This window comes from Micromys minutus (assembly GCF_963924665.1).
Source record: "Micromys minutus genome assembly, chromosome: 23".
Classification (NCBI taxonomy): domain Eukaryota; kingdom Metazoa; phylum Chordata; class Mammalia; order Rodentia; family Muridae; genus Micromys; species Micromys minutus.
In genome coordinates, this window is record NC_137958.1 from 44,772,182 (window position 1) to 44,790,313 (window position 18,132).

General features: G+C 40.6%; 1 protein-coding gene across 5 annotated transcripts in view; it reads left to right on the top strand.

Annotated features, from left to right (window-relative positions):
* The window catches only part of CPED1 (cadherin like and PC-esterase domain containing 1), a 288,777-nt gene that overhangs the window by 116,759 nt on the left and 153,886 nt on the right, over window positions 1–18,132 (top strand). For all 5 annotated transcript variants that reach the window (XM_080936442.1, XM_080936443.1, XM_080936441.1 and 2 more), the window contains exons 7-12: window positions 6,708–6,850; window positions 7,975–8,047; window positions 9,182–9,349; window positions 9,848–9,955; window positions 12,179–12,336; window positions 15,337–15,407. In XM_080936442.1, the coding sequence (XP_080792568.1) occupies window positions 6,708–6,850; window positions 7,975–8,047; window positions 9,182–9,349; window positions 9,848–9,955; window positions 12,179–12,336; window positions 15,337–15,407 (721 nt within the window). The remainder of the gene's footprint in view (window positions 1–6,707; window positions 6,851–7,974; window positions 8,048–9,181; window positions 9,350–9,847; window positions 9,956–12,178; window positions 12,337–15,336; window positions 15,408–18,132) is intronic.

Consider the following 18,132-nt stretch of genomic DNA (forward strand, 5'->3'; position numbering starts at 1 on the left):
CAGCAGAAAATACTTTCAATTATTTATAACAAAAATCTCCTGTGTCATGATAAATTACTATGTGATTTTTAAAAAAAACAAAGTCTCACAATGTAGCTCTGGCTGGCCTGAAACAGATTATGTAGACCAGGCTGGCCAAGAAGTCACAAGTGCAGGGACCAAAGTCATTCTTTTTAATATACTTTGTGGGGAAATCAAAGTGTTTTCATGCTGATTTAAGTAAAGTCTTCCTTTTGTATCTACATAGCTATGTGATCAAGTTTATCCGTAGTTCTGTTAAAATATTATTAGTAATGAGGCTGAATTTATACTGTTTTAATAATTAGAAATGGACACGGGCCTTCAGATAGACATGAGTTAATTCAATAAAAAGAAATATATTTATCTAAAAAGTATATTTCCAATATGATTTTACATTTTAGATCTGAAAGATCTCAGTTAAGATTTAGAATACATTTCTGTTGTCCTGAACAGTTGTGTATGACCAATATCTGCCTCAAAACTCTTTGGAAAATATGTTTGAGATTTTTGTTTTAGTTTTTATTCTAATGGCTTAAAACCATATGATCACTGAAATTTCAAAAATGCATAGGCATATTTCTAGTTGAGGATTATAGAACAATCAAAAATATTTTACATATGAAATATACCAGTGTACATTTCTGAACTATTTGAATTACTGTAGATATGTTGTAAGAATTCTGCCAAACCAACTGGTTAGATCAAAGTCAGAGGTGCTTGGTGAGTCTCAAAACCCAGAATGATCATGTCCAGCAAGAGGACTTAAATTCCTTAATAAACTTAAGTTCCATCTTCAGTTAAAACAAATATGTCAAATGCATCTTATTCCCACTTTCACTTAGACAAAGAGGAAGGAAGCTTGGGTTCTGTGTATTTAATTGAATGCCCTTAACTCTACCAGTGGGTGAGTCAACTTCGAGCCTTGTTTGTTTTATTTATTTTTTCCTTTGAGTGTTGACATATACCTGCAACCCTCCTGCATTAAACCTCATGTTATCTCATTTGTTTTCTCTTCTGGATTGTTCTTCCCAACATGCAAGCTTTCTGTGTAGCATTTCGCACCTTGGTCAAATGCCATCAAAGCCAAGGATAAACTTGCTCATAGAAAAGGCAGAGACCATGAGGACCTAACACGGAGACAGACAGACGGTACTGTTTGCAGGAACTAGTCAATGGAACAAGGGAAGAATGAATGAAGTTTGGTTTTATTTCATTTCATTTGGAAAACTCCCAACCATTAAAACCAAGCAGCATTCTTTTGTACCTCGGTGACAGAAGTTAGCCGTTGTCAAGAGAAGATAGAAAATGACCAAGAAGCCTGATTTTTTCCCCACTGTGTTAATTTGCCCAGTAACACAATATATGCTCAGTTAATAATTTTATGTGCCCAGTCTGATAATGTTAGCAATGCGTATACTACCGAGTACTCTCCAGAGCATTGAGCACCTCTGAAATCCTATACCACCTGTTACTAACAACTTCCCATCCCCTCCCCCTCAGCCTCTGCCAGGGACTTCACTATTCTATACATTAGACTCTAGACACCACATACTAAGAGGACCTGTGGTTTCTGAGATGAATTCTTTATTAGAGAATGTTATCAAGGTGCATTCACATCGTAGCATGTTACAGAATTTCTTTCCCATTTAAGGCTGGGGAATATTTGTGTCTACATAGAATATTTACTCATATCCGTTCATTTGTCAAAGTCTACCTGGTTACTTCCACTTCTGAGCTACTGAAGCTATTGGTACGGTGAGCATGTGTGTGCATTTCGCTACGGTCTGACCTCATGTCTTCTGATAGATTTTTGCTGAGCCAATGATAAATCTGTTCTCGTTTTTGCTTTTGAGAAATCACTTCTTTACATTCTCTATGGACTTTGCCAGTCATCATTCTTCATGTACTTCCTGACACCTATAACATATGTGGTTTTGAAGATAATTATCAGAAAATAGTCATCCTAGCCAGTATGGGAACTTGCCCTGCTGTAGTTTTTAATGTGCATGTCCCTGGTAATTGGCAGTATTGCCTAGCTTTTTACAGTTAATGTAAGTACTAATACTTCAATTTCTACTTCTCTTCAGTCAGAGAAGACAAAATGTCTCTCTTGCATTCACCATAACACCCACACACGCACACACACACACACACACACACACACACACACACACACACACACACCATGGGGAACTTGATTTATTACGTAAATGCTATGGTGCACAAGCCCAGGTCAAAATATATATTAGTATTCTGCTAAATGGTCCAAGATAGTCAGGGACTTTAAGAAAAACTAATATTGGTTAATCTCCTATCTTTTTCTCTAGCTCTATGATTAAATTTTCTTATCTTAAGAATGCTCTCAAATAGCTGGAAGCATCTACTTTTCAAAGGTTTCATTAAAAGTCGCTATGAAGAAAATACATATCCTTACAGTCGAGTGAGATGCACACAGGAAACAAATACTGTGTAGCGTATGTGTGCGGGACTGGGATCAAAACCCTGTGCTCTGCCACCGAGCTGTGTCCCTTGCCTAATGTGTTAAACTACATTATCTAGAAGCTGTAGTAAACAGTTCCTCCAATGAATCTTTCAGAAGCTTCTACAAAGCCATATTTAGGATTACTAAACACTGGTCCTGCCTCAGGAGCTGGTATGTCAGGAGTAAAGGAGGTAATACCCAACCTAACGTATCTCAGTCTAAAGAGAAGACAAGAAGATCAACAGGTCTGATACAGAATTATTAGCATGCGCTGATCGAGAACCGATCACTCGGTTGAGAATGATTGGTCCGGCCTCTCGTGGGAGAATAGAAGTATTGAGATGGTGGTGAGGTGCATATCCGATGAATAGGACACTTCAAAGTATTTTAAGATATTAAGTTCATAGGTAAAGCTGACCTCCAAATGCTTCGGTGCATTCTCAGTTCCACCCTTCCTTCTGTTATCGATTCATAATTGTGGTTCACTTGTTTGTATCTTCATTGCTTGGATGGATGTACATTGTAAATGCTAAGGCAGCTGATTTTGTTTGTACAAATGAATTGTGCTGTTTCAGCTGCCTATCTTTACAACTGCGGTCTTACAACACTCTCTGTATTTATATTTGAAATGTTACTCCCTTCAAACCCCACTCCCATCTCCCCTCCCCCTCTACTTGTCTTCACAAAGGTGCACTAGCTCCCAATCACCCTCTCCACCTCAATGCCTTGGCATTCCCCTACACTGGGAAAACATGCCCACCCTGGACCAAAGGCCTCTTCTCACATTGATGCCAGACACTGTTCTCTGGTGCATATGCAACTGGAGCCATGGGCCTCTCAACACATGCTCAATGGTTGGTGTTCTAGTCCATCGAAGCTGTGGAAGATTTGGTTGGTCTACAGTGTTGTTCTTCCCATGAGGCCTTAACCCCCTTCAGCTCCTTCACCCCCACCCCACAGCACCCTCACTGGGTTCCCCACACTCAGTCTGATGGTTAGCTGCAAGCGTGCTCAGCTGCATGACTCTGGCGGAGCCCCTGAGGAGGCACCCCTATCTGGTTCTGACATCAAGCACCTCCCAGCATCCGCTGTAGTGCTTAGGTCCAGTGGCTATACATGGGATGGATCCCCATGTGAGGCAGCCCCTGAACTTTCCCCTCTTCAATCCCTGGTCTTCCACTTGATCCTGTGCCCCCTCCCGTGAGTGTTTTGGTTTCCCTTCTAAGAAGGACTGAGTCTTCCACATTTTGATTTTTGTCCTTTTTGAGCTTCATAATTTGAGCTTCAGCCATTCAGTATTCCTCAGTTGAGAATTATTTGTTTAGCTCTGTACCCCATTTTTAATAAGATTGTTTGAGTCTCTGGAGTCTAACTTCTTGAGTTCGTTGTATATATTGGATATTAGCCCTCTACTAGCTTTGGGATTGGTAAAGATCTTTTCCCAGACTATTGGCTGCCGTTTTGTTTTCTTGACAATGTCTTTAGCTTTACAGAAGCTTTGCAGTTTCGTGAGGTTCCATTTGTCAATTACAAGGTCTTTTTGTATCTATTTACTTAGCACTAAATTTGGGTGTCGTTGTACAGACAGGAAAGTGAGTCGTCTGTAACACAGTGTAACGTCATGAAATGCTTTACACATTCTGTTGCTGTTCTTGCCTGTTTTGAGTGGGGTTTTCAGAGAGAGGGTCTCTGTGTAGCCTACACTGGCTGTAAATTAACTATGTAACTCCAGTGACTCCTCAATATGATCTGCCTATTTCTGCCTCCTGAGTTTTGGGATCAAACGTGTAAACCATCACACCTATTTTTTTTTTTTAAGAGTTGAGTTTTTGATCAAGGCCTTGATTTCCTTGGGAAGTTATACTGTCTTATTTATTTAATCTTAAAGATATTGACTGAAGATGTCGCACTTAATGACAAACTTACTGAATATGCACACGGGTATCACCTAGCTCAGTAAAAAGTGGGGAAAAGCTTTATCCATCATTCTAAAAGGACAGAAGATTCTGCTTAATATTTAAGTTGTGTCTCCATGTTTCGAATGAGCAGCAAGGTAATGTCGATGTTGCTCCTTCTTGGATTTGTAGGGAGAGAGGACATCTCCCGAGTAGAATGTTTTTCAGGGACTGACACCAAATTGTCTCTAATTGTCTAATCCATTCTGATGAGTCATCAGAATGAGACATCAGATGTGTCATCAAGCACATGTCGTTGTGCATCTGAGTATGCAGAGATGAATAGATCCCAGATAATCTGACAAAGCAACCATCATTAACTAGTCATTCACAGTGAAAACAGAAACGGGCAGTAGTTGCTCATTTAGTCTAAGTGATTTGGTTATGGGGAATAATAAATGTATCACACTCTCACCAGGAGACGTGTTGCAGATTGATCACCACACGCACACACACACACACACACACACACATACACTAAATTCTTGATGGCTCTCTTTTATTTCTGGCATGTGATGTTTGTTGACATTTGCGCTAACTTAAATAAACATACAGAAGAGAAACTGCTCTTAATTCCATGAAGTGTTGGTGTGGCACAGAGCCATGATCCACACTGCTGTGAAGTGTGTTCCAAGTCACAGAATGCACGCTTTCTACAGTACAGAAATCTCAGCAGAAGTGAGAATGGATTAACTGAAGAGACTCGGTTCTCTGCTGGCCATTCTAGTTATCGATGGAGAAAGAATGATTTGCACATCAGGGAGTAAACACGACCCCAAAATACGAATTTGCTGTTTTCCCATATGGAGGCTGTAATTTGACACTCGGTCTTGTCCATCATACACGCGAAGCAGAACTTTTCAACACTGATTTATCATTAACCTTAAACTGAGTGACATTCAGGAGACATATACGTGGAAAGAATGCACAAGGGCCATTAGCAACCTCCTATACACGCTTTTATTTAAAAACATGCAATGTTATTCTAATTGGGCTCACGGATATTAACGATTTTACTATTAGCATTGATTTGTTTTCTTTTAATTATACAATTACTGCATCCATTTTGCTAAGTAAAACAGAAAAATACCTCAATTGCCAAATGTTGATGTGTTCTTCGGGTCTTAATGTCTAGTCTCGTTAGGTTTCTGGTTTTGACTTGTAAAAGTTTATGGACTCAGTATTTTATTGTTTATGTTGGGGAATTTCCCTGGCACATTTTAAAGATACAGTTACCATTTTCTATAGATGACTTCTGCCAACCTTTGTCCTTCATGATCATCGTGACGGACATTTTCTGTGGTGTCTCTCTGAAGTTATGGCAGGTTTAGCCTCTTCTTCCAAAAGCATTAACCAAATACCTGCTGCATGTTTCTTCAAAAAATATTGTTTTGTTCTTTATCTTTGAAAGCCTGTGTTTATCTAGAGAAAGTCTGTGGCTCAATGAAACTTAGTTTCATATTTTTGAAAAAAATATTGACATGAAATTTAATGCTAAGCATCTTCAAAAGGTAGTTTGGTCTGACTACTCTTAGTATTTAAGTAAATAAGAATAGCTGTTTGTGAGGCTAACAGTGTGTTCCACAGGAAGACATGGGCACTCAAGCTTCTTCTCTCTCTTAATACCACCTCGCCTTCTTCGTCACAAGAAATCTCAGATTAAAATGTCACCCTGTCCTGTGATTCTCTCAGGTCATTCTCTGGCTTTCCAAATTGCTTTCAGAAAAAAATAAAAATGAGACGAAGAGAAACAACTTTGGAAAGATGTTTTTATTCTGATACAGGCAGAAAATCGATCATTAAAAACCAAATATTTGAATTTCATAGTTTATATTGTTTTCCCAATACTTTCTTTTTCCTCTCATGTTTGGGTTATAGCCTCACTGTAAAGCAAGGAGACAGAAATGTAGGAAGAGAGTCAGAAGTCCACTCTCCTTACTGATAGAACCGCACATCAAGCCACAGAGCTCAGATTGCAACCCACACACTACCGTGTGTGTACTTTTCTTCCAGTGTTCCCATTGGATAAGAAAAGAAAAAAGATGCCAAGTTAAGTTGCAAGCTATTTGAGCCTCTCTCCTTTGTGGTTTAAATGGAAGAATGTTTAAATCTTAGTTTTTTTAAAGTTTTTTGTTTTTGAAGTTGGCATGGAGCCACAGCTGAAGGATCACCTCCTACCACTTCCTTGGAAACAAAAGGCAGAGAAAAATCTTTTGCCATTTGAATTTTCTGTTTGGTTTTATTCACAGCTGCAGATATTTTTTGAGACATTCCTGAGGACCAGCTCACCTCTGCAAGCACTGGACAACATGAAGGAAGCCATTAGCAAGCTCCTGTTGGTGGCTGAGGTGTTTGGTGATGCATCTCCTCTGGGACCAAAGGCTTTCCATAGGTGAGAGAGAGAGATGGACAGAGATGGGAAGGGAGGGAGGGAGGGAGATTCTAAAATTTACTAGTGAAGAAACTTAATTTTTAGAAATAGCTAGTACTTGGGAATTTTACGTCAGTATATTATACTACAATCTTTAAACATGCATGGGCTAATTTACAGATCCTAAAACTTTGGAGTTTGTTACATGCTATTTTTTTTTGTATTCTAATAGTGAAAAGAAATAAAATGCAGGGTTCATCATCATCATCATAACAATCTCACTTTGCAATCCACACTAGCCTCAGACTTATGATTCTCCTGCCTCTACTTCCTAAGTGCTAGGTCTACAAGCCTGTGCTTGCATCCTACAACTAATTTTTTAATTATTTTATTGGACATTCTCTGTATTTACATTTCAAATATTATCCCCTTTCCCCTCACTCACATCATCCTCCCCCTTCACTTGCTTCCATGAAGGTGCTCCCTCTCCCACCTCAGCGCCTTGGCATTCCCCTACACTGGGAAGATGCCAGATAATGCCATCCTCTGCTGCATATGCAACTGGAGTGATTGTAGCCATCTTTAAAGTATTTTCATCAAATACACTAAGTATTGACTGTATGTAACTTTACCTAGACATAATGTATTTTGTTCTCAAGTGTCCTTAGGATTCCAAAATGCTGAGAAAGAAACAAAAGCTTTTGATAACAAGATTTAATCACCTCTACTCTCAGATCTCAGCTTCTTATTATTTTCCTTATTCAAAGGAAGTGTTAACTCTGGTTACTGTAGCGTACCATGGGAAACAGAGGCATGTTTGCATTTTCTTCACGGAGCAAAGGAGATTCGAACCCACAATCCATTTCACGTAATTTTCTATTACCCAGTGCCACTGCCCTTTTAACTTACTGAAATTTAATGGTATCAAGTGTTGCTTTTTAAAATTATTTATTTTATTTTATATGAGTACACTGTTGCTCTGTTCAGACACACCAGAAGAGGGCATCAGATCTCACTAAAGAGGGTTGTGAGTGGCTGAGCCATCTCTCCAGCCCGGTGGTGTCCATTGTTAACAGTGTTATAATCGAAGAGTGAGTGGAGCTAAGAGACTACATTGTCCTGTTACCTTCTGCCTTTCCTTCCAGATGTAGACAGTGCTTTCAGCTTTTAACTTTTGATATTGGTTATGGAGATTCGGGACATCCTGTGGTGCTCCGGGTGAGTGTGCAGAATAATGTGGGTGTTGTGGGGTAGGAGTGTGTTTTCACGCAGTCACCAGTTGGTTAAGAGTAGCTTGCGTTGCTGTCATTACGGGCTCATGTGCCCACGGCTCTTAAAAGGTGGGAAATCTGTGAATGTTAACGACCACTGCACACACGCTAGGACAAATTCCTATCATTCCCCAAATTCATGAACAAAATGGTCTTAAATCAAGTAAGGCTTCATGAAGGAAACCAGGACCTATCGATAACTGCAAACAGAAGGTGACGAGGGGACTTGCTTGGCGTCCTGAAAAGATGGCTCTGCCCTTGATTTACATTTTAATTAAGAAATCTGTGGGAACTAGACAGACCACTCGATGGCAGAATTCTTGCCCGGAATACACCAGGTCATAGGTTTCATCCTAGCAATACAAATAAATCATGTTAAAATTTTAATTTAAAAGCATGTCAGAAATAAAAAAGAAAGCCATCATGTTTAGTGTGTGTGCGTGTGTGTACTTTTAAAATATTTTTTCTGGTACACGTATATATAAATATGGGTTTTGAAAAAGTTTGCCTTGAGTCATAACTTTTTCAGATCACTTTCCTGAGCATATTTTTCTTCTAAACAGCCTTCAGTGGTAAAGATTTTTAAAATTGATTCCTTTAACTTATATATAAAAGGGCTGACTACTGGGTTATAAAGTGGGAAGGAACAAAATAACCTAATGGGTAGCCAGAGTTCAACCCCACCAGTATTGCTTTTTCCCCAAACTATAATATTTGCTCGCAGCTTTAAGATTCATCTGTAAAATTTTCAATATTACGAAACCTTTAGATGGCCATTTACTCTTTAATGTAATAGATCTGAAACTTTTAAAAACACTTGCTTTGGAAATGAGGACGTAATCATCTCCCATGGAGAAATATGCAGGAGACAGAAAGAGCTTCAAGATAAAGGAACGCAACGTCGAGATGCCTCCCCTGCTTCTTTACCTTAAAAGAAAGGCATTTTCCTTCATCAGAAGTGGTCCTCAGGTTTACAAAACTGCTAGCCTCCAGAACACCACTAGATGGCAGCTCTGTTCTACAATCCAACTTGAAATAAATCAGGCCTTTCACTGTCTCCTCTACCTCTCTCCTTTCAAAGGTACACGAGCACTTAAAATTTCACGATAATGAGGATTTCCACGTGGAGGACCAAACTACAGAAAGAATCGTTCTAAGGGATACTTTTGACTTCCTCTTCTCCAACGCGTCTTCACTTTCCACGGTTTCTGAAATGTTGCAGAGGCCCAAGAGAGCAGGTGCATTTGTGGTAAGCTCATATCTGTGCACTGATGAGGGATTTTATTTTTTTCAAACACAGGTTATGTTAATTGTGCAATTCAAACTCTTCTTGAAATTAATTTGTAATTGTTATCTATTATTGTGAGTTTCTGGATATTTTTTTCTGGCCTAAGGACCAACTTCATTTTATATTGGCTCAGTGTGTACGTGGAGGGTTATGAAGAAAATGATGTGAAATGTTCACGGTAGTTAAGGGCTGTTTATAGATAGTTTGAACTGTTCTCTCTCCTACACTCATCTCCTTGACCTCACTACCAAGGCGCCCTTGGCTTAGGGCAGTCAGGCTTACCAAGCATGGTTTTAAAAATATTTGAATATTGTTGTAACAACTTATCATTGCTATGAATTCTATAACTTTAATAAGTTTAGCTGTCATAGCATTTGATCAGTCTATTATGTGGGGGTGAGGAAAAATGGTTTAATTGGTTCCTGGTTGCTGAAGGCTTTTTTTCTTTTTTCTTTCTAGGATGGAAACTATCAAAAGGAGTTACAAAATCAGTGCCTGTCTTTAGAGGAAATTCACTCAATTAAGACTTTTGTAAAGGAACTTGAGAGTCTGGGACAATTCCAACTGGTAAAACAAAAGTGACATTTCTTTCCACTTGGTGACTGACATTATGATATTAATAGATTAGCCATAAACTGCCTGATTTTTCCCTTTAAATCACACAGATATTTCTTTACAACCCTTTTGTAAGCTATCTTTGTCCTTTTGGGAAGATGTATACGCTTTAAGAGTTTGCTAATAATATGGAATTTACCAGAGGTAAAGGATATGATATCATAGTAGCTGATAGTTCATGGTTCTCTGGAGAAAATGTTGATATTTTTCTAAGGAATTTCATTTTTAGCTTTGGGGAATGGACAAAGAACCAGTATTTGTTACTTTTTATTACCCCTTTGAGCAAAATTAAATGTAATTTAACATAATAAGACTTTTAAAAACAGCCTAATCTTTTTTATTGGTTACTTTATTTATTTGAATTTCAAATGCTATCCCCCTTCTCAGTTTCCCCTTTGCAACTCCCCCATCCCATCCCTTCCCCCTGCTTCTATGAAGGTTCTTTCCCACCCACCCACTCACTCCTCCTGTCCCACCGACCTAGCATTCCCCTACAGGGGGTCATTGAGCCTTCACAGGGCTGAGGGCCTTTCCTCCTACTGGTGTCAGACAATGCCATCCTTTGCTACATATGTGACTGGAGCTATGGGTCTCCCCATATAGACTCTTTGGTTGGTGGTTTAGCCCACCAACTAAGAAGGAGCTCTGGTTGGTTGATATTATTGTTCTTCCTATGAGGTTGCAAATCCTGTTCAGCTCCTTCAGTCCTTTCTCTAACTTCTCCATTGGGGACCCTGTTCTCAGTCCAATAGTTGGCTGGGGAAAAATGACTCAATCTTAATTGGGAGTAACAGTATTTCTGGAGTCAACAATAGAGTATATGTGAGTAATTGGTAGTAACAATGTTGCCAGAGTCAACAATAGAGTATATGTGAGTAATTGGTAGTAACAATGTTGCCAGAGTCAACAATAGAGTATATGTGAGTAATTGGTAGCAACAATGTTGCCAGAGTCAACAATAGAGTATATGTGAGTAATTGGTAGTAACAATGTTGCCAGAGTCAACAATAGAGTATATGTGAGTAATTGGTAGCAACAATGTTGCCAGAGTCAACAATAGAGTATATGTGAGTAATTGGTAGTAACAATGTTGCCAGAGTCAACAATAGAGTATATGTGAGTAATTGGTAGTAACAATGTTGCCAGAGTCAACAATAGAGTATATGTGAGGAGTATACTCATAGCAGCTCTCACTGGTTTCCATCTGTAGGAGGACATGTTTTTCTCACCCTGGTACTTTTGGGGTGTTCATCAATTGATTGTCAGTATCAAAGATTAAGCAATTACATATGACTGCTCATGTCCAGTGTGTTTTCCTTCATTTTTTCCATGAATACATAGAATACAATTAATTTGTATTTTACTTGATACTTCTTTGTATAAATCTATGTGAAAACAGTATTTAAAGTTAATTGTTGAGTTACTAGTTTGATGCAAGGTTCAAATATTCCTTGTAGTTTTTTTTTCCAGTCCTGGATACAAATGCCTACTTATGTAAGCAGTTGACCAAGCTAACCAGTAAAAGACTGACATATTTTAAACAATTTAGTCCCATATTGGAGGACTGAGAGTATCCTTATGAGCCTAAGACGATGTAGCCCTGAAAACAGTACCAAAATTTAAATTATAATAATGACCACTAGATTTCCCCTTCCCTCCCTTCCTCCCTCCTTCTCTCCCTCCCTCCTTCTCTCCCTCCCTCCCTCCCTCCTTCTCTCTCTCTCTCTCTCTCTGTCCTCTGTGTGTGTGTGTGTGTGTGTGTGTGTGTGTGTGTACAAGAGCAAGTGTACTCCGGTAAGTAGAGGTCAGAACACAACACCAGCTGTCATTCCTCATGTACCACCTGCCCTGGTTTCTGAGACCGTCTCTCATTGGTCCAGGACTCTTCAAGTAGTCTAGGCTGTCTGTTCAGTGGGGCAGAGGACCCAGGAGTCTCTGCCTCCCACACTGGCTTCTGAATGCAGTCAAGCTTGGCCATATGGCAGCATCTGGAGATCTGACTGGGGTCTGATGCTTTCATTGCAACTGTGTTTCCCTCCTAGCCCATGACCAGCAGGGTTTTAATAAGTAATTGCTTGATAGTTAGTATCCTTAACACTACACTTCAAGTTACTTTTCAAAGTTTCAACTGATCTTTTTGTTCTTCTGATGCTTCCTTTGAACATTTCTTCTCAGCTCTTCCCGTCCACTGTTCCTGGGATTCAGTCTCTGATGGGTGAATTTTATGATATGGAAGCTCCTGGCTCAGTCCTGCCCCACTACTGGTCTCTCTTAAACGCATTTGAACAGTTTTGGCCCATGAATAAAAAGGCACAGCTACATCCACTGCAATGGTAAGAGAGCCACAGATTTGAATTGTGCAACCCAAGAAATCTGAAGCCTAAGAGATTGATTTCAAAATGCTTTGCCTACAATTAAGTGAGCAACATAAAGAAAATACCCCCCCCCCCAGCAAAAAAAAAAAAAATTCATGGTCGGGGAAATAAATGACTCTCAAGCACCGAAACCACAATGGTTCTGGTGGTCATCAGACCCTGTACCCAAAAAGAAAAAAAAGAAAAAAAAAAAAAAAAGAAAGAAAGAAAAAAAAAAGGACCATGACTCCATTAAAAAGTAACATTTAAAATTAAACATTCCAGCATCATTTCAACTCGTGATTGGTACCTTTGGACCACTGAGGCATGTGCAAGATTGGACGGGACTTGTGTTACGAGCCATCCATTATCCTGGAGCTCGATGTAGCAGGCACAGCTATTTGAGAGTCAGAAAGGCATGGCTTTATTCTGAATTTTAAAAAAAGTCTCATTTGATAAGTCTATACTGTGCTTTATTTGGTTTGATTTAGAGAGTGCTTTCCCATCCTTGTTTCTGCTTTAACGAGGGGTAGCCATGAGGGGACAGGCAGGTGAGATATTAATGCCTCTAGTAGTTGGCAAAGGGGATGCACTTCAAGTTTTGCTGTTCTTTAATATGGACAGAATTAAGAGAGCATTTGATTTTTCTACTGCCAGGAAAACAGAATTAGACCTAAGCCTCCCAGGGAGATGAAAGGCGAAAGGACATGACACTCATTTATGTCCCTTCCAGTCACTGTTGGGAAGAGCTTCGGAGTGTCCCTGATCCTTTATTCCCTTCTGTGTCCAGAGACACGACAGTGACTATAAGAAACTCACTTGTAATTAAAAACGACAAATAGTCATGCATCTGAGAACTTCTTAGAACATCTCCTTCCACAACTGCTCACTTTGATTGAAGAAGCTCAGGAACTTTGGCTTTATTCCCTCAATAAGTCAAAAGAGGTTTTTCTAGGGTCCTGGAAAGTTGTTCTAAATACTACAGTGCAAAGCCGCCTTTCATACTTAACCTGCACCCGAATCATCCAAGACTGCCTCACACACCAGCGTAGATAACACGGAGTCCCCAGGAGCTGTTTGTGTCATCTTTAATGTTCAGCAAGTTCCCCCAGGGATTTTCAGGCTTGAGAACATTTATTCCCTGGCGAGGTTATCTCCAGCTCCTCAGACACCACCAGGCTCAACAATCCACTGATCACAATGAGAAGACTGGATTCTCTCACTTTAAAGACATGTAGTAACTGTCATGGTTTCCTGTAACTATGAAGGACAGGAACCATTCTGAACTGCACAGAGGCGGATGGAAAAGCCCATAGAATGTCTAAGTCCTCAGCTTAAATTATCCTTGCCGGTTTAACAGTGAGCATGTCTATTTCATGATCTTTTATGGCAAGGAGGACCACACTTCTCGCATGAATGTGACGGGCTCAGGCTGGCATCCTGACGCTCAGAGCACATGCAGAACAACCGTTCTGTGCTTCCCTCAGCACTTGGATCTAATGGCTTCATCTTTCCTTGGGAACACAGAGCATTTGCTTGTAGCAGGGCAATGGGATGAGAAAATGGAGCTAGGACATCAGCAGGGCTGGGTGACATTATGCATGAGACTCAGGGCTAAATCTAAGTGCTGCAGGAGCCTCCCTTCATTTTCATGCTCCTGGAAATAAAGTAGCTTACAGGCTTTGCTCTGTGGAAAAATGTACAAATTAATTCAAAACAATTTATCCACAAAAACATCCAAGAAAGAACTGTGCAATGCTTTTGTGTACAAGTTCTCACTCCGTTAAGATACCCACGCTTCCGAAACTCAGTTCCTGTGGATTTCAGTCTTGAATGAGTCTTCTAGAAGTTCTTCTTCATAGACAATTCTTAGATTTTTTTTTTTTAATTTTTAATTTAGACTTCAGCTAAATTTACCTGCTTAGTAGAGATTTTGACTATTTGGAAAGCCCTGGGTTGGAACCCCAGCAATACAAAAATCAAAGTAAACAAACTACCGAAAATTTCACCACCGTCAAAAAACTTTCTATCTTCAGCCATGAATCCTTTATCGGTTATTCTCTTCCCTGGAAGAAATCACTGGCATTTCGCCTCCATTTTGATGTGTACGCCAAAGGAGAGCAGGCTTTAGGCAATGAAAGAAATACGAGTTAGCAGTCAGCGAAATCTTCATAATGCCCAGTTTGATTTTTTTTAAGACTTCCTGCCTGCTGCTGCTGAGGTGTTTTTGCTGACCTCCGTACTGCTCAGCACAGTTTCTGGGATTACCATTTTATCTGCTTCTCACAGTGTTCCTGTGGAGAGCAAATACCATTCATTATCTCCCTCTTAACGGGGTGACAGGTAACAATACATCACAGGAACACAGGAGACAGTCAAGGGCTGGAGGCCACAGTGCCCCGACTTCTCTGTTCCCTGGGCCAGACAAACTTCTGACTGCAGTTTGGATTATTTGAGCTCCAATTTTGAGGACTTAAAGGCTCATCCAGCCGAGCATTTGGTTACTTCTATAACGCAGAAAGCGAAATGATTGTGCCAGGATACGAACAACCTTTGCCATCTCTGCGGTTCCCAGGGAGGGTAAGAACACAGGCTTTGGCAATGACAGTTGTTCCTCCAGCCACGCCTGCGTCTCTAATTTTGTGTACATTCTCAGGCTGGCCTCTGGACTTCCAAGGCTTTGGTTTCAAAGCCATGGCATGTCAGGCAGAGATCCTGGCGAAAATGTGCATTGTTTGGAATCCCCTCTGTTGCATCCAGGCTTTCCGAGGTTTCTCAGCTTTCTGCTAGGGCATGACTGTTTTCTTAACTGTGCACTTGAGAGAAGATAAGATCGCAGCCACCTCACTGGAGGCTAGCTAGGCTGTTGTGAAATGAAATCTAGCATTTCTTGTCCTCGCCAAAATAACTGTGCTCACCTGGGACGAGAGGCAGTGTGCCGCCTTGCTGACCTGGACTTGCTCATTGCTGTATTTGCAGGAATTTTCCCACAAGGACTGAGACCATTGAGAAACCACTCGGGTCATTGGGAGCAATCCAAAACAAAAAAGGTAAAAGCATATAGCCCCACATCTTACAGCAGAAAGAAAAGCAGCGTCTGGCTCATAAAAAGCATATTTTAAATGTTTAAGTCTGTTAGTGATCAAAATAAACAAAAATTAAACAAGAAAGTGATATGTTTCTCCTGAAAACTGGGCTTTTTTTCTTAAACAGAGGAGAAGAGTGAGGGGAAGTGAGTATTCTCATAAGGATGGTGAACGTTTACATCAGAGCACGTGTTAAGGATGGTGAACGTTTACATCAGAGCATATGTTAAGGATGGTGAACGTTTACATCAGAGCACATGTTAAGGATGGTGAATGTTTACTTTAGAGCACATGTTAAGGATGGTGAATGTTTACATCAGAGCACATGTTAAGGATGGTAAACGTTTACTTTAGAGCACATGTTAAGGATGGTGAATGTTTACATCAGAGCACATGTTAAGGATGGTAAATGTTTTCATCAGAGCACATGTTAAGGATGGTGAATGTTTACTTTAGAGCACATGTTAAGGATGGTGAATGTTTACATCAGAGCACATGTTAAGGATGGTGAACGTTTACATCAGAGCACATGTTAAGGATGGTAAACGTTTACTTTAGAGCACATGTTAAGGATGGTGAATGTTTACTTTAGAGCACGTGTTAAGGATGGTGAATGTTTACATCAGAGCACATGTTAAGGATGGTGAATGTTTACATCAGAGCACATGTTAAGGATGGTAAATGTTTTCATCAGAGCACATGTTAAGGATGGTGAATGTTTACTTTAGAGCACATGTTAAGGATGGTGAATGTTTACTTTAGAGCACGTGTTAAGGATGGTGAATGTTTACATCAGAACACATATTAAGGATGGTGAATGTTTACATCAGAGCACATGTTAAGGATGGTGAATGTTTACTTTAGAGCACATGTTAAGGATGGTGAATGTTTACTTTAGAGCACATGTTAAGGATGGTGAATGTTTACTTTAGAGCACATGTTAAGGATGGTGAATGTTTACATCAGAGCACATGTTAAGGATGGTAAATGCTTACTTTAGAGCACATGTTAAGGATGGTAAATGTTTTCATCAGAGCACATGTTAAGGATGGTGAATGCTTACTTTAGAGCACATGTTAAGGATGGTGAATGTTTACTTTAGAGCACGTGTTAAGGATGGTGAATGTTTACATCAGAGCACATGTTAAGGATGGTGAATGTTTACTTTAGATCACATGTTAAGGATGGTGAATGCTTACATCAGAGCACATGTTAAGGGGCTACTGAGAGCTTAGAAAGTTCAGTGTCAAAGTTACTCCTGGAGCTGTAGTACTCAATGCTAGAACCTGAAGGGTATATGGAAGCTATACGCTCAAGTGTTAGCGTGCAGGAATAGATTACTTAGTTAAATAGAAAGAATGTATCCTCACAGACCAGAGATCCTACTGCTAAAGATTTGTTTTTTAAGAACATAATCAAGAATATGTGCAGTTCTCAAACTAGTGTCCTTCAAGCTCAGGGATGGGCCTTAAACCAGTCCTCGGCAGCCCCTGGAGAACCACACAGGCTTAGACGAGTTCCTGGTTATAACAAGGACTCTGGTTGCAAGGAACAGATATATTGATAGGTCACTTTTCCTCAGCATTTTCTTCTTGTATGACAAAAATTAGATGCTGTTTCTTATTCTCCTCTCACACATTACATCCTGATTTCCTTCTGCAGACCCACCCATCCCCAACCTCCCCTCTCCCCCAGATCCACCCCCATGCCACCTCCCCACAGGACAGAGCCAGGACCGGCAAGCAAACTTGGCCTCACAGTAGAGCCAGGCACACCCCATCACATCGAGGCTGGATGAGGCAACCCCAGTAGGGAAAGGGTCCCACATGGAGGCAAAACAGTCAGAGGCAGCAGCCCTGCTCCCACCGAAGGGAACCTCACAAGGACACCAAGCCACCCAGCTATGCAGGGAATCAAAGGAACTAGGACAGACTCTCGCAGTCTCCCTGATCTCTGGAGCCCGCACGAGTCCCTGTCCGTTGATTCTGTGGGCCATGTTCTTATGGTGTCCCTGACCCCTCTGGTTCCTTCCATCCTTTCTCTCCCACCTCTGCAGGATGCCCCGAGCTTCTCCTAATGCTTGCCTGTGCGGATCTGCTCCCATCCAGTCCCAGATGAAGTCTCACGGGCCGTTTTGAGGAGAGTTCTGCTCGCCTATGGCCCCAGAGCACTGTAGGCAGGACAAACTGTAGGTGAAAAGCTTTGTAACTGGACTGCTACTCCAATCCCTCCTAGCCTGGTTACAGAGGACAGCTGGAAAATAAAATCTATTTTTATTTTCCCTTTCCAGAGATATCCTTGGTCTAGTCCAACACTGTGGTTCTCCATGGTGCTGCACTAAACCTTCCAACTGGAACTGTGGTGTAAGTTCCACCACTGAGTTTGAAGGGCACGCGTTTGGGAAGCGCAGATTCGACAGAGCGAATCAGCAGGCCTAGTGATGGGTGGATGATGAACAAGCGTGGCCCTCTCTTCTGTCTCCACCTTTTTTCTTTTTAAATGAACATTTTAAACCACCCCGCCTACTTTAATGCATCCATTTGTCCACAAGTATTTCCTAGACCTTCTTTTTAGATGGATGCTTAGCTCTCCAGATACTTGAAAAAACACTATTAGAATGTCTTCGCTCTGGCACTTTATTATAGCGTAGGTCGCAGAACGAGAAGAAAATGTAATGGTTCACCTTTAG